This window comes from Populus nigra, chromosome 6 (genome assembly GCF_951802175.1).
Source record: "Populus nigra chromosome 6, ddPopNigr1.1, whole genome shotgun sequence".
In the NCBI taxonomy this organism is placed as follows: Eukaryota; Viridiplantae; Streptophyta; class Magnoliopsida; order Malpighiales; family Salicaceae; genus Populus; species Populus nigra.
This window is the reverse complement of record NC_084857.1, coordinates 5818310-5832827: the sequence shown is the minus strand read 5'-3', so window position 1 is coordinate 5832827 and position 14518 is coordinate 5818310. Positions and strand designations below refer to the sequence as shown.

Genomic DNA, 14518 nt, shown 5'->3' with positions numbered 1-14518 from the left:
TTATCGGCGATCAATATAGCTTGTATATAAAGGATTAAAGTATTAAAATTTTCAGGACATGAAGATCTGCAAACTTCTGGGCTGTATATTTGCTTCACTATTTCCCTGTGATGACTGGAATTTGTGAACCACATAGCTTTAATATGCTACAGTGAAGGTTCTAATTTCTACTTGCTAATCTAAAAAACAGGCTTCAACCTCAAGAATCACATGCCAGAAATCCAATTATTTTCCATTTGTTGATCTCTTTGTTATTTCAAGCAAAATCGTAACTAGCACTCAACATTACTACCCATAAGTATTATGTACTCTGTTTGTTATTAGATAAAGTTGATTTTAGGGTGCATTTCAAAGTCCAGTTTAGGTCCTACCCAAGTTAGAAGACTACACACGGCAGAAAGCTTCAGCAGAGGACTGCTTTGAGTACGTGATCAGTCTTAGCCATGCATATATATATATAATATACACGCGCGCGCATATCATATCATGCCTTCTGTCAGAAGATACACACAGTCTTAGGATAGCTGAACAAGATAAACTTGTCTTGCTCTAACATAATAAATTCATTTTCGATAAATTTATCTATCACATTCTCATAATTGCCCAAATCTCTAGGCCAATAATTGCCCACCGACTCCCATTTACTATCACTGCATTGCTTTACTGAGAGTTATAGAGATGGAAGTGTAAGATTTCGGGATTGCTCATCTCATCGATGAGAGAACAAGTCCTTTTTTTTTTATTATTATTATTGTTTTTTATTAACACGAGTGTTTGACTGTACACCTCAATTAATTTTACATATTTTGAAATTAATAATTATATAAATTTTCATTGATTATAAAAAAACTCAAACTCGTGATTATTAAAAAACAAACTCAAAACTTAACCAGTTGAGCTACCTCTCAAGATTGACAAGTACTTTCTTACATCTTACCAGAGATATCTTGATAGCCAGGATCCACTTAGCATTTTTTTAAGAAAAGAAATATCCACATCACAAAACATATATAGTAATATATATAATGAAAATAACTCTGGAATATAACTCAACTCAACTGGTTAATCCTGAATTTATTTTCTAAAAATTATTAATTTAAGTTCCACGAAACTCGAGTCACTAAGAGTTACACATACAATAATATATATCACGACGTCGGCATGGGAGTATTCTAAATTAGGTGTGCAGTGTCTGATGTGCTCCTCCACTATCCCTAGGCAGCGCCATACTTGACCGGAGAAAGAGCAGTATTCAAGGAACTACTACTTGTTCGTTCACAAGTCCGTCCATAGGCAATTTTTAAATGTGCCCATCCCAACGCATAATCTTTATATAACACCGAAGCAACTCAAATTTTCAAACTTACTTTTGCAAAGTTAGCAAGGAAACATCTTCTTTCCCCCCACCCCCCTTTTTTTAGTCTCGCCGAGGAAACATCTTTTCGTGACTTTTCCTTGTTGTTGTACCCAGCTAGCTAACCAGGAAACGCCAGAGGCTATCTACTACCAACTCCTCTTTTTCTCGTCAATTAGATAATATAATCTTCCTTTATTGATAAAAAGGTTTCTATCTGATATGTATTAGATTACCTTCTGTGCTTGATTATGTGGTATAAGATGGTGACATATTCGTGTTTCCTACTTGCAGTGGAATTAGGCATAGGCTATATCGCATTCTTTGACAGTAAATATTATTTATTTAGTTAGGAGTATCCCATCATGTTTTGTAATATTGAAGTGAACGTTTTTCTTTTCCATGGTAATTACGTAAAGATGTAAATATATAAATTTAGACCTTTAATTTAACCTAATGAAGGAGTACTCTATAAAGAACTCATCAAGTACCATTCCATCAACTTGATGTTGTCATTACTCTTTTGTAATTAGTTATGTGGTATAAGATGGTAACGTTCTTGTTACTGCAAGTTAATTTTATGATTCTATAGAATTATACTGTTCTTAGTTTTTCATGTGAGAAGTTAAGATAACAAGATCGTAAGTATGGCTTGCTCAATATTGCTGTATAAAATTAATAAATCTCAACATATTATCTCGAGTTAAAAGGCGGTGAAGTTTGGTTTTGAATGATAAAGACCATCAGATTTGGTGTGGATTATTACACCATAGAGATTCTTATTAATTCATTTTCTTATTACACCAAATTAATATCTATCATATGGATTCTTCTTACAGAACCAAAGGGCTGGCTACTACCAAACATATCTAAAACCTGAAAAATGAAGTTCGGGAAAGAGTTCACAGCGCAAGCGGTGCCTGAATGGCAAGAAGCATACATGCACTACGATTTTCTCAAGACCCTTTTGAAAGAGATACAAAGTTTCCAAATAAGAGCCAACCCACCTGCAACCACCCCAGGAGGCCTAAAAAGAAAGCTCACACTATATAGAGCTTTTAGTGGCCTGACACGACGGAATAGTACTAACTACACCCCTATGAGCCCTTCTTCGCCTGATCTTGAACTACAACCTATTTTGGTGAATTCTGTGAACCTCGCTGGCTCTCAAAGCTATCAGACTACATTTCTTATGCCTACTGTCCGAGGAGGAGAATACGAGCTTGTGTTTTTCAGAAGGCTTGATGACGAGTTCAATAAAGTGGACAAGTTTTACAGGTCTAAAGTCGAGGAGGTATTGAAAGAGGCTGCGATGTTGAATAAGCAAATGGATGCTTTGATTGCTTTCAGGATAAAAGTGGAGAATCCCGTTGGGTGGTCTGATAGAGTGGCAGATATGACTCGTCTTGCTTCAGAAATTGCAGCTTCTGCTGCTGCATTGGCAGCTTCTTCTCCATCTGAAGCTAGAGAACGCAGTAAGTTCCTCTAATTAAATCAGCCACATACATACAAATATTACCATTGCATTCAAAAGCATTATTAAAAGTCCAATAATCATCTTTCTTAAATGTTTTGCTAACTTCGTTAAAATCCTTCTCAATGTGCAGGAAGAGGACTTCATTTAATGTATGCGATTGAGGAAGGGCAAAGCTCGCATGAGCAGTCAGATGAATCAGACCATGATAAAATGGAGAAGCAAAGCGATAATAGTGACCAGAAGGAGGAAGAAGAAGAAGAAGAAGAAGAAGAAGAGAAGCCGAAGAGCATGGTCAGAACCTTTAGGCCAGCTCCATTAGAAATACTAAACCGTGCGAAGATTAACAACACACTGGCGACACCTCGCTCGACCATCAAAAGCTTCCTTAAAGTTCCCCAACAAACAGAACTTAAATTTACAAGGGAAAATCTTAGAAAAGTTGAAGAACAACTCAAGGGTGCTTTTTTTGAATTTTACCAAAAGCTTCGCCTTCTTAAGAGTTACAGCTTCTTGAATACACTGGCGTTTTCAAAAATTATGAAGAAGTATGATAAGGTATGTAAAATATCATCCCTTGGGAATTCAGATTCCTCTTCTCTACTTGTATTTTAATCCTCAGGAGAGTTTGATATGTTTTTTTCCCCAATTCGCTTTGCATAATTCTGTCAGATTACCACAAGGGATGCATCACAAGTTTACATGAAAATGGTGGATAACTCCTTCCTTGGAATCTCTGATGAAGTGAGCATGGTTTCTGTTTCATGATGTTCAAAAAGACACTAATACATTCAATTTATATGTTTTTAATCCTATACATTTTTATTTAACTTAAAATGTATATTCCATCATAGGTTACCAAGCTTATGGAAAGGGTTGAGGCAACATTCATTAAGCATTTCTTGAACTCAAATCGGAGTAAAGGCATGAGCCTCTTAAGGCCAAAAGCGAAAAAAGAGAGACATAGAATAACATTTTACATGGGTACGTAAGAAACCAGTTAATATTTGTGTTGCAACGTGATTCAAGCATCTTGGTGTAAAAAAAAACTGTTCTGTTTAGATTTTAGATCTTTCAGGGTTGCTATTGATTAGTTGATAATTCTGAGAAAATTTGCAGGTTTCTTTTCTGGCTGCACAATAGCCCTGCTAATTGCCCTTGTTTTAATCGTAAAAGCCCGCAAAATCATTAATAACCCAGGAAGGATCACATACATGCAAACAATGTTTCCTCTTTACAGGTAACACTACATTTCTTTTAGCATAGGGTCTCCAATTACTTTCTACTTCTCTTCGCTCATTTCTTTCAACATGAAAAACCTTATCCCCAACCTTTCACGTGGCTCTAATCCATTTGTTTGACAACCTATTTCAGTTTGTTTGGCTTAATTGTTCTACACGTGCTCATCTATGCTGCTAATATATACTTCTGGAGGCGGTACCGAGTGAATTACTCCTTCATTTTTGGTTTCAAACGAGAAACCGAACTGGACTACAGACAAGTTCTTCTTCTAGGTTTTGGTATTGCGGTCCTAGCTTTATGCAGTGTGCACTTAAACCTTGACATGGAGATGGACCCTAAAACGAAAGATTACGAAGCGTTTACAGAACTTCTCCCTCTGAATGTGTTGATAGTAAGATTCTTACAAATATTTTTTTTTTTTAAGAAAAAGTTCTCTCTTGTTTTTCCCTCGACCTCCAATTTTTCATGCATAAACTGATATTTTGCTTTCCCTGCAGTTCCTCCTCATCATATTGCTCTGGCCATTCAACATTTTTTATCGCTCATCTCGCTTCTTCCTCCTCACGTGTATCTTTCACTGTATTGCTGCTCCTCTCTACAAGGTGAAAATTGGTGGCAGAAAATAACAAGATGCAGATATGGAACTTAAATTTTCAGCTTACTAATTTTCTTGTAAATATTTTTTCCTCTGCAGGTAACACTCCCTGATTTCTTCTTGGCAGACCAACTAACTAGCCAGGTTAGTTATCAGCCTAGGCTGTACTTCAACAGTTCAAAAACTTGTATTTCAGAAGTAATAAAAAAACATTACTGTATTGATGTAGGTGCAATCCCTTAGAAGCCTGGAGTTCTACATTTGCTATTACGCTTGGGGGGACTATAAACACAGACGGAACAATTGCAAAGAAAGCCCTGTTTTCATAACTTTCTCATTCATTGTTGCTGTGATTCCATACTGGTCTCGCCTTCTTCAGGTTTGCAAGTAGCTAGCCTAGTTGTCGGTGTGTCTAACCTGCCGAGCTTTTTAAAACTTTCAAACATGATTTCTTTATCGAAATGTGGAGGCGATCACCTCCAATTGAAATCACATATCAACAAGTATTCCTCTTTGTTTCAGTGCCTCCGGCGCTTGTTTGAAGAGAAAGATCCGATGCAAGGATACAACGGATTGAAGTATTTTTTGACAGTAGTAGCTGTTTGTTTGAGGACAGCTTACAACATTAACAAAGGGGATGGTTGGAGAGCAACAGCATGGGTTTTCTCATCCATTGCAGCAATCATTGGCACATATTGGGATCTTGTTTTTGACTGGGGGCTTCTTCAGCGCCATTCTAAGAATAGATGGCTGAGAGACAAACTCCTTGTCCCTCACAAATCAGTATATTTTGGAGCCATGGTTAGTAGCAAAAGGAGGAACCAACAAAAAATTATACCTACAGTTGATAAATCTTAACTTCCCATAAAACTAAATCACTCCTAAAAGGAACGTTCATTTGATTTACAGGTCTTGAATATATTGCTGAGATTTGCTTGGCTGCAAACAGTATTGAACTTCAGGGTTACTTCCTTGCACAAAGAAACAATGATGACCCTTGTGGCAAGCCTCGAGATCATTCGCCGTGGCATGTGGAATTTCTTTAGGTAACAAAAATTTTAGTTTTGAGAAGTTCAAGATCCTTAATTATCAAGAATCTCTTCAATTTTTTGTTGAACTGTCAGGTTGGAAAATGAACATTTGAACAACGTTGGAAAATATCGAGCCTTCAAGTCTGTGCCTTTACCTTTCAACAATGTGGAAGATGATGACCACGATGACTAAGCTTTGCAACAGCATTTAACAAAGCTGGAGACAATAAAGAAATGAGAGCCATTGCACATGTTTTTGACAATGGAAAAGGCAAGATTTTTTGACAAAAAAAAAAAATAGAACTAGTGGCAACAGAGGAATCTAGATTGTAAATTTTTGTATCGCACTATTATCTTTCTATTTTACTTCTAAGCAAATCAAAATTATAAAGCAACGCCGTCCATGTTTCTCCAAATGATATTTTAGTCCTTTTTATCAAAACTAGTTCAAGATTCTAAGATATTTCATGGGTAGAATTTGTTGTGAATGAGGATGTCCTTCTCTTGGTGAGCATTACCATAATTTGTGGCATGAATTTCATTTACTTCCGGACAATGAGTAGACTCTTCTTGGTCATAATCATTTCTTCTATCCATCTCAATGGTCGCTCCATATGCTCCCTTCCTGCATATTGGAACAAAATTTGAAATCTGAACTTCTTAATTGGAGGAACCCATCGAAACTGTGATGAGATCAGAGAGATGCATCACCACTCTGTTCACAAGTAGATTTCTCAACACCGCGTCCAACATCCATATCCTCCAATCCTGAAAATAATATTTCATATAATACAGAGCTATAGTCCTTCGCAGAATTAAAACCAAAATATCTTGCAGATTTGAATTTACGGGGTGAGGAAGATCAAAAACTTCATAAACTCGGCCAATAAAAAAATACTTCGATTATAGCTTCTTCTACTTTGTACCCAACTTAAAACAGCTACAACCATTCTTGGTCCATTTTTCTGATCTCTCCATGGTGTCTTGCTTCTTATTCAACATCTAAAAAGCCATATTGATGCTTTGCAACTCAGCTGACAGATCACACTTTTTATGTTCTCATACCTCAAGGTGTGTCTCTGCTTGGGCTACAGCTCTTCAAGGGGTTTGTGGTAACAACACCGGTATCACAACTTTTCTTCGCACAAGAGTCGTCAAAACCAGGGCTCTCCACCTTAATACGCAAGGCAATAAAGGCATCCATTTGTTTATTCAGCAAAGATGCTTCATGCTTCATCTCGTCCAACTTATCCTTGTAAAAAGTGTTAAACTTGTTAAGTTGTTCATCAAGTTTCCTAAAGAACTTAACCTCTAGTTCGCCTCCTTCTTCAGACTCCCTCAGGAACTGAGTCGTGCAAAACTTTCTACAGCCATCCTGGGGCAACGCGTTAACATCTATCACTTGGTCCTCAATATCTCCTTTACTGGAGAGATTGGTAGATTGCAGGTTTAGTCCACTGAAGTCTGAAGGGTCTGTGCAAAGTTAATTTGTGGTGTATGGATCTCAAAGGTGTTGAGGGGTGCCTGCTTTGCTTGTACTGCAAGATCACTCCCAGTATTCTTTTTAAGACCATTATAATCCACGTAAGCACCAGTCCACCTTTTGTTGCTTGAACTGCTTTCCGAACTTCATCTTTCCCTCATCTCTTCCAGATTCACCTTCACTAGATATGCCTTTGTTAATTATTATTACTATCTGTATCCAAGAGATTAATACTGCATGTTTAGTTTCAGCAAAACAAAATAATAGACTCTGAAGCTAACACATACACTAATTACTCAAAGGTAGCCAAAATGACTTCATGAAGACTATTTTAGTATAATTGATTATGATTACCTTCGTTTTTCGTTGAATAAACAAGACAATTAAGCCAGAAGGAATTTTCAGAGACTCGGCAACCCACATTGCCATTGAAGATTTCTTACTTGTGTCCGTCTCTCTCCCCCTTCTTCTTGCGGCGGCGGTGTCATCTTATAGTGTGCCCTATGAAAGATGCACTCTGCTACCCTCCCTCCAGTTTTTTTTGAGGGTCTTTCTTTTTTCAAATTAATTGTTAAGAGGGAGTTTTTATTTAATTTTATCTTCCATATTTAAATTATAATAAATCACTAATAAACATCAAAATGAGTAAGTGAAGGTGGGTTTGAATGTGCCAATTGGTTAGTTCGGTCAATTGGTTAGTTCGGTCAATGGGAGTTTAAGAGAGTTCAACCCTTCAATCAATGGCTGCCAGTGGGGTTTCCTACTCAGCAAATTTCTCTTCCTTGAACCAATATTCAAAATTGTAATTCATGCCGAATCTTGATGACTCGTTTCTTATTATTACTAGGCCAAATTTTTTAAAATGTTTTTTAAAAAATGATTATATTTTTAAAAAATAAGAGAAATTTTAATAATCAAGTTAAATTTTAATTAATTGGATAGTAAAATAAAAAATAAGAGCAGTAAAACAAAAAACAAATTACCCTAGAAAAAACTGGGTTAATATGTAAAATTTATAACCTGAATATAAAATATGTTCAAATTACGTGTCTATTATGCGTTCTAAATAATAAAGTTGAGATAACTCAATAAAAAATGATGATAAACAAAAATAAAATAAAAAAAATATAAAAAAAATATAGATTAAGATATTTAAAAGCATAACACAGGTTAATTATCAGGTCGTGTTTAATGAATTTATTTATTAAAATTAATTTTTAATAGAAATCAATAGACACATAAAATTTACTGAATAAAAAAAACAATTTCATGTAAGGTTGCACACATAAAAATATCATAAAAATAAACATTTTTATTTTAAAAAAATTAATATATATATATATATATATATATATATATATATAAAAAGATAAATCATATTAACCTCTCAAAAATTAAAGACACCCAATATAATTAAAAAAAAATTATTGTTTTAAAAAAAATTAAAAAAATGACAAATGAGAGGTAGTAATTAAATAAACAAAATTAAAAAATGTTTTAGAAAATGACATAAAAAATATATTAATTAGAAAAAATAAAGTATCAAAAAATAAAAAATCCAGGCACGTGTGTTTTAAAGCCCAAACCTGTGCATTTGAGCTTGTTACTTTTTTATTTTTAATTTCATATATCAATATTTTATTTGATTCTTTTAATTATTTTTTTAATTTTATCCATCAATATTTTATTTTTATTTTTATATCACATTTGACCTTTCTTTTCTTTTAATAACTTTTTTAATCTTTTATTTCATATTTTAAATTGGTTTTCTGTTTTTAATTTTATCATTTAGCATTGAATTTGTTAAGAATCAGACTTTATAATTTTTCTTAGTGTGGTGATTCCAGTTTCATGACCCAGATCACGAGTATAAAATATTAACACAAATTGAAATCAATATTTTTTTTTATATGATTTATTTTTTTATTTCAACTTTTAATATTAAATTTATTAAAAATTGAGTTTTTTTTGTATTTTTGTATTTGATTTTTATGAGGATGACCTAGTCTCATAAATTAGGTCATGAGTTTGTCACACTAATTAATTCAGATTGATTTGAAGTTTTTTTTTTGTTATTCTTCATTTTCATTTGTGTTTTTGATATATTTGAATTTAATTTTATAAATTTTTTTAAAAAAAAAATGTTATTTTTTTACCTGTCATCATCATTATTTTTTCTCTTTAGATTATACATATTTTGTTGTGTTTTTATAATATAATCAAATCAAAAGCATTTTATTGGACTATTAGGATATATAACTCAAGTTATAAGATTTTGTTTTTTTTTTTGCTTTAAAATTCGTTATCAGTGTTTGAACATTGATTTTTCAAGTTTTTTTAAAAAATTGACTTACCACACTACAAAACGCGCCTATATAGTTTATATCAATTTTTTATATTCATGGCAGGAATTGAAGAGACGTCCATATTTTTTTTTTAAAAAAAAGAAACACTCAAAGCCCAAATTATCTTCGAAGCCCAAACCAAAGTCACAGCCCTAACTCTCAATTCCTAACCGACGAGGTTCCTCTTTGTTATTTCTCCATCGTTAGCGACACCACCACCTAGAGAAGTGAAAAGTCAGTGAAGAGAAACACAGAGAGAGAGAGAGAGAGCAGCCATGTCGTTCATGAAAGGAGATTTGCTAACAAAAACCAGAAAGCTCGTCAAAGGCTTAGCCAAATCCGAACCTGCCTGGCTCAAAGCCATGGAACAGTCAGTCTCTCCCTATTTTTTTCTTTAATTATGATAAAAGAAAATCATGATCAATTTCTTTCCCTAATGCTTATTAATTGTGTAACAATCCAGTGCACCACCAGCAGCATTTCCTAAATCAAGTGGAAAAGTTGAGAAGATCAGTCTTCCAGAGGATCCTTATATAAAGAAATTCTTCTCCAAACATCCTGATTCCAAACACGAAGATGCCATCCTGTATTCTTCTTTTCTTTTATTCATTTGCTGCATGCATAAATTTTTGCATCTGACTTTGGGATTCCGTTCTCCCTTGTTGATTTGCGTGCCAATTGTGAGTTCAATTTTTAGGTCTTGGAGAATACTGATTTTATGATTTAAGAATTCATTAGCTTTAGCGTACTTTTATTTACGTTCTGATAGTTTTTTTTTTCTTTTTTGAAATTTTCAAGTTGGTCTGGTTACTTGTGCCCTGATTAAGAAATGAGTCATCCAAGAATAAATAGATACATTGCAAGGTTTATTAATGAATAGCTTTTCTTATGTTTCTCCTTGAACCCTTGTTTTCTATTTTGGTTATTGAGATTGTTTTTAAAAGAAAAAAACTCCGTTGGTAAAGTTCATTTATATAGTGTCATGTATGGCTATTGATACTTATGTTTTTGCATTTCAATTTGAGATTTTGGTTCTTGTTAAGGTCTACAAAGCAAAAATGGATAAAGGTTATCATATATAAAGAGTAGGGGAATGGATAAATGTAAAAGAGCTTGCTTCAATTGTGTTTTTTCTTTGTATAGGATTTCATCTTTTGATCCCCCTCCTGCTCGTATTTTTGGTTGGCGGGTACTTGAGCTGAAGGAGCAGGGAGTTGGTGAAGAAGAAGCCATGGCTGTAGCTGATGTATGGTTTCTGGATTCATGGATTTTGCTTTACCTATGAACCTCTTTCCTTTTGTCCTCTTTTCCTTTTGATTGTTTTAACTAACTGTTTCTTTTTCTTTTTTCCCGGGGGGGCTCTAGATGGAATATCGAACGGAGACAAAGGCAAAAAAGAAGGCGTATGCTCGATTGAAACAAATTGCTAGACTTCAGGGGACAACACCTCCTCCCAACCCATATCCCAGTGTAATTAAGGAGATACAAGCAGAGGAGGATGTGTATCTTCGGGAGCGTTATACCAATCCCAAGATAATTGCAATAGCGGAGAAGATGAAAGCGGATGAGGCCGCTAAGGAACGAGAAAGAGACAGATTCAGAATTGACTGGTAATTTGATTCAGAATTGACTGGTAATTTTAGAGTGGCGTGCATCTTTTCCATTGCACAAGATGTGACAACTGCTATTAGCAGTCATCCACAGGAGATTCGTATGTTTAACTTCATTTTATACTAGATCTAGCATTTGAGATTTTTTTGGTATATCTACGTGCCGTCAGATTTTGTTCGGTATTAAGTCCCGAGCCCAGACGGGGATTATTTGAATTGGAGATCAGTGTAAGATTCTACTTTGCATACCAACATGCTCTATCATGAAGTTTTTGCTATGAAATCTCGTTCAGAGCGAAATAAATTTTATTACTTTGTATCGTGTCCCTGCGTGTTGAGAATTGAGACCAAACGTATTCCAGATAAGGAATGTCCTTTTAGCATAAGAGTGAAGAGGGCCACGCGGGGGCCGATTTCCTTGCTCTTTTAGCCTCCGCCAAATATGTATCTTCGTCACCCCTGCAGAAAACCATTTAAATACTCTTGCAGTCCTTATTATGGTGAAGTTGCAAACTTTTTAATCGTGAGCAAGATGGCTGCTCTAGAATTGCAATGTCATGGAAATGGAGAGCCACAAGCTTTTCAGGCAAAGAGCAAATTGAAGATATGGGGTAGGCAATTTAGATGGCAGTGTGCCTCTGGGTTGATTTAAAGCACGTTGGTTTGCACATTGATTTTTCCAAGAAAAAGAATAGCAATATCAGCTATCAGGATTCCCAAGGCGAGGGAGAGAGATTTTCATGTACTTTAACTAGGTTTCAAGCTAGGCACAGAGAGACACCATTTGCCAAAAGAGCATCATGCTCTCTCTGTTTGACACACAAAGATATACCGCTGACCGCTATTCAAGGAGGTATTGGGCTCAGCTAGACATCTCTCATTGCAAACATGAGCAATGTTACTTATGCGAAGTACAATTGATAGTGTCTCCTCTTATCCTGGCGAAAATTACATGGGACATGGCAAAGCTCTTCTGCCGTATAAGTGCGCAGCTGCCCCCGCCCACTGTCCACCCAATAACAACAATAATAATAATTCTGGGCTCAAGATACACAGGCAAAGAGGTTGATATGTCTTGTAACATCACAAGACATTATCCACAATGATACTTCCAGGTTATCCCTGTCCACTGCTTGCCTTCGCCAGGGCTTAAGGCTGGTGAGCGGACAAAGAATAACCCATCTTCTTCATCTTCATAAATTCATTTCGGCACTGAAAAAGCAAACGAGCCATTATGTCCACGGAAACAAAAGGTGTCTAAACACAAATTTGATATTTCTCTAACCAGGGGTTCAGGAATCCTCCATCAGAAAGGCAGCTCCATCAATTTTTTCTCCCTTAACACAAAATTATGTGATACCCATGTCTGCACCAATGTAGAACTAGTCATCATAGAGAAGCTAGCAAATTTGCGTATAATCATAGTGTAATTGAAATGCAGTCACGAATCTTAAACCAGGAGAATATGGCGAAGATAAAATCTACGAAAACATAGCATCAAGAAAGCGGAATTACAATGTTACATCACAGGTATAAATTATAAAATAAAACGACGGTCATAAAAATAACATATGCGGCTGACAGCAGAGGGAAATATTGGGATAGAATCAGGATTACAGCGAGGGAGTATCATTCTGGTAAATCGAATATGACACAAAAACTTTTATTTCCTCAATCTTTCGTAGACAATTGAACAATAATGTGAATGTTTTACTCTCCTAACATACTGTTTGTTTAGATGGAATCATTTGTTGAAGTAAAATGATTTGTGTGTTCGATGCACCAACCTTTTATCGACATGTCTTTCCATATTTAGTCATGTTCTCGACTAGTTTTGAATGTGAATCCCCTTTAATTAAATCAAAAGAAATGGAAGTGATTATTTGTCCAACATGAAAGGACATGCATGGATATTTAGACATTGCAATTTATTCTCAAATTCTGTCATGGTTTATGGTGAAAGATAGTTTGCATATAAAGGCATAGAGACTCTGCCGCATAGCAAACTGTGGTCAAAATGATTCTAGCAGTAGAGACAATTGGATAGTTAGAAAATGGCGATACATACGTTGACTTGAATGGTTCACTTGTAGCTCCAATTTCAGTGCTAAATGCCACATCTCGAAAGGGACCAACCATCTTTCCTCGAGGGAACCATCCAAGGTCTCCGCCTTTCTTCCCAGATGGGCACTCCGAGTACTCTGAAGCCAACTGAGAAATCAAAAGGGATAAAGTTTAACACGAAGTTTAATCACAGGAAAACAACAGAGCATACAGGCAATATCACCAAACTACCAAAGCAACACCCATATCTTCTTTAGAATATTTTGAATAACCAAAGTTCGAACCAAATCTATCCAATTTGCGGTTTGCAATTTATCATATCATAAGAAAACTGGTCCAGATGTAGACAGTCTCCTCATTATAGCAAGAAAAGAAAGTGTTAAAATGTCCTTAACAAGGGAAAAAATTGCTCTAATTTCTGTCTAAATTCAATAAAGATTCAGAAACCAGAGTTTTGAGAGAAAAGGCAATAGGAGGTAAGTTTACCCTTGCAAACTCAGCTGGAGGAACCTTGTCACCGTTGCTTAGCCAACCATCCTGCAGCTTCTGGTATGCCTCATTGACCTTGCCTTGTTTCTCACATAATATATGCCTTAATGAAATAAAAATTAACGGCAATTTAAGAGTCTCAGAAACTATTTTATAAAAAAAAAAGAATCCCAGAAACTTGAGGACTTATAGCTCATGTCTAAGGGATATGGTATTTGAATGCCAAAGTCTTATGTGTTCCCTCGGGCAAAGCCAAGCACACGTTGACAAGATAAAACATGAAGCGACATAGTTTGATGCCTAGGGTATGAGCACGCCGTCCTGAGCACAAATTTCTAATCCAGGGAATCCAAAATTTCTCTTCTACAATAAAGTTTCTAGGTAACATTCTTCAAGCAATAACATTAAAAAAAAAAATACAACTTTCAACAAGATTGTAAAAGATCATTCACAATGAAAAGAAAATAGAAAGAAACTAGTGGAATATAAAACCAAAACCTTTGATATAAGTGCAAGTGCCGAGCCCATATGAAGCCTTTCCAGATTTTCCTTTCCCCTTGGAAGCATTTTCATCACTTCCACCCCCTGCTTGCTTTCCCTTCGCTCCAGCGTCTTTTGGCTTTGAGTCCTTTCCCATTCAGCTTACAATCCCTAAACCAACACCCAATCATGAGAGACAAAACTCATTACCAAAAATCAACAAATTAAAGGACAGTGCCGGAAAAGAAAAGGTTAAATAGCAGAAAATTAAAACCACAATATCTACGAGATGTGCAAATTGACATCCCCGTACACAAAAAAAAAAAAAACCAAGTGCAAATTATCAACAGC

General features: G+C 35.3%; 3 protein-coding genes and 1 long non-coding RNA gene across 4 annotated transcripts; 2 read left to right on the top strand and 2 right to left on the bottom strand.

Annotated features, from left to right (window-relative positions):
- The first annotated feature begins 2178 nt into the window (after positions 1 to 2178).
- On the top strand, positions 2179 to 6219 carry LOC133696795 (phosphate transporter PHO1 homolog 3-like). Its single transcript, XM_062119074.1, has 12 exons — positions 2179 to 2829; positions 2962 to 3386; positions 3501 to 3572; positions 3683 to 3812; positions 3948 to 4068; positions 4203 to 4461; positions 4568 to 4672; positions 4765 to 4809; positions 4895 to 5044; positions 5188 to 5466; positions 5575 to 5711; positions 5790 to 6219. The coding sequence occupies exons 1-12, from the start codon at positions 2238 to 2240 to the stop codon at positions 5887 to 5889; spliced, it is 2415 nt and encodes an 804-aa protein (XP_061975058.1). The 5' UTR covers positions 2179 to 2237; the 3' UTR covers positions 5890 to 6219.
- Positions 6220 to 6426: 207 nt separating this feature from the next.
- LOC133696796 (uncharacterized) lies at positions 6427 to 7714 on the bottom strand. The gene is made up of 2 exons (XR_009842747.1): positions 7534 to 7714; positions 6427 to 7392 (listed from the first exon to the last, which is right to left on the bottom strand). It is a non-coding gene; the product is annotated as an uncharacterized LOC133696796 (long non-coding RNA).
- Positions 7715 to 9674: 1960 nt separating this feature from the next.
- LOC133696123 (uncharacterized) lies at positions 9675 to 11446 on the top strand. The gene is made up of 4 exons (XM_062118175.1): positions 9675 to 9894; positions 9988 to 10110; positions 10668 to 10770; positions 10890 to 11446. The coding sequence occupies exons 1-4, from the start codon at positions 9800 to 9802 to the stop codon at positions 11136 to 11138; spliced, it is 570 nt and encodes a 189-aa protein (XP_061974159.1). The 5' UTR covers positions 9675 to 9799; the 3' UTR covers positions 11139 to 11446.
- Positions 11447 to 11777: 331 nt separating this feature from the next.
- On the bottom strand, positions 11778 to 14256 carry LOC133696616 (uncharacterized; the record flags this gene model as incomplete). The annotated part of the gene is made up of 4 exons (XM_062118846.1): positions 11778 to 12500; positions 13203 to 13345; positions 13685 to 13790; positions 14186 to 14256. Coding segments are annotated over 4 exons (348 nt in total), but the record flags the coding sequence as incomplete, so codon positions are not given.
- Positions 14257 to 14518: the final 262 nt, after the last annotated feature.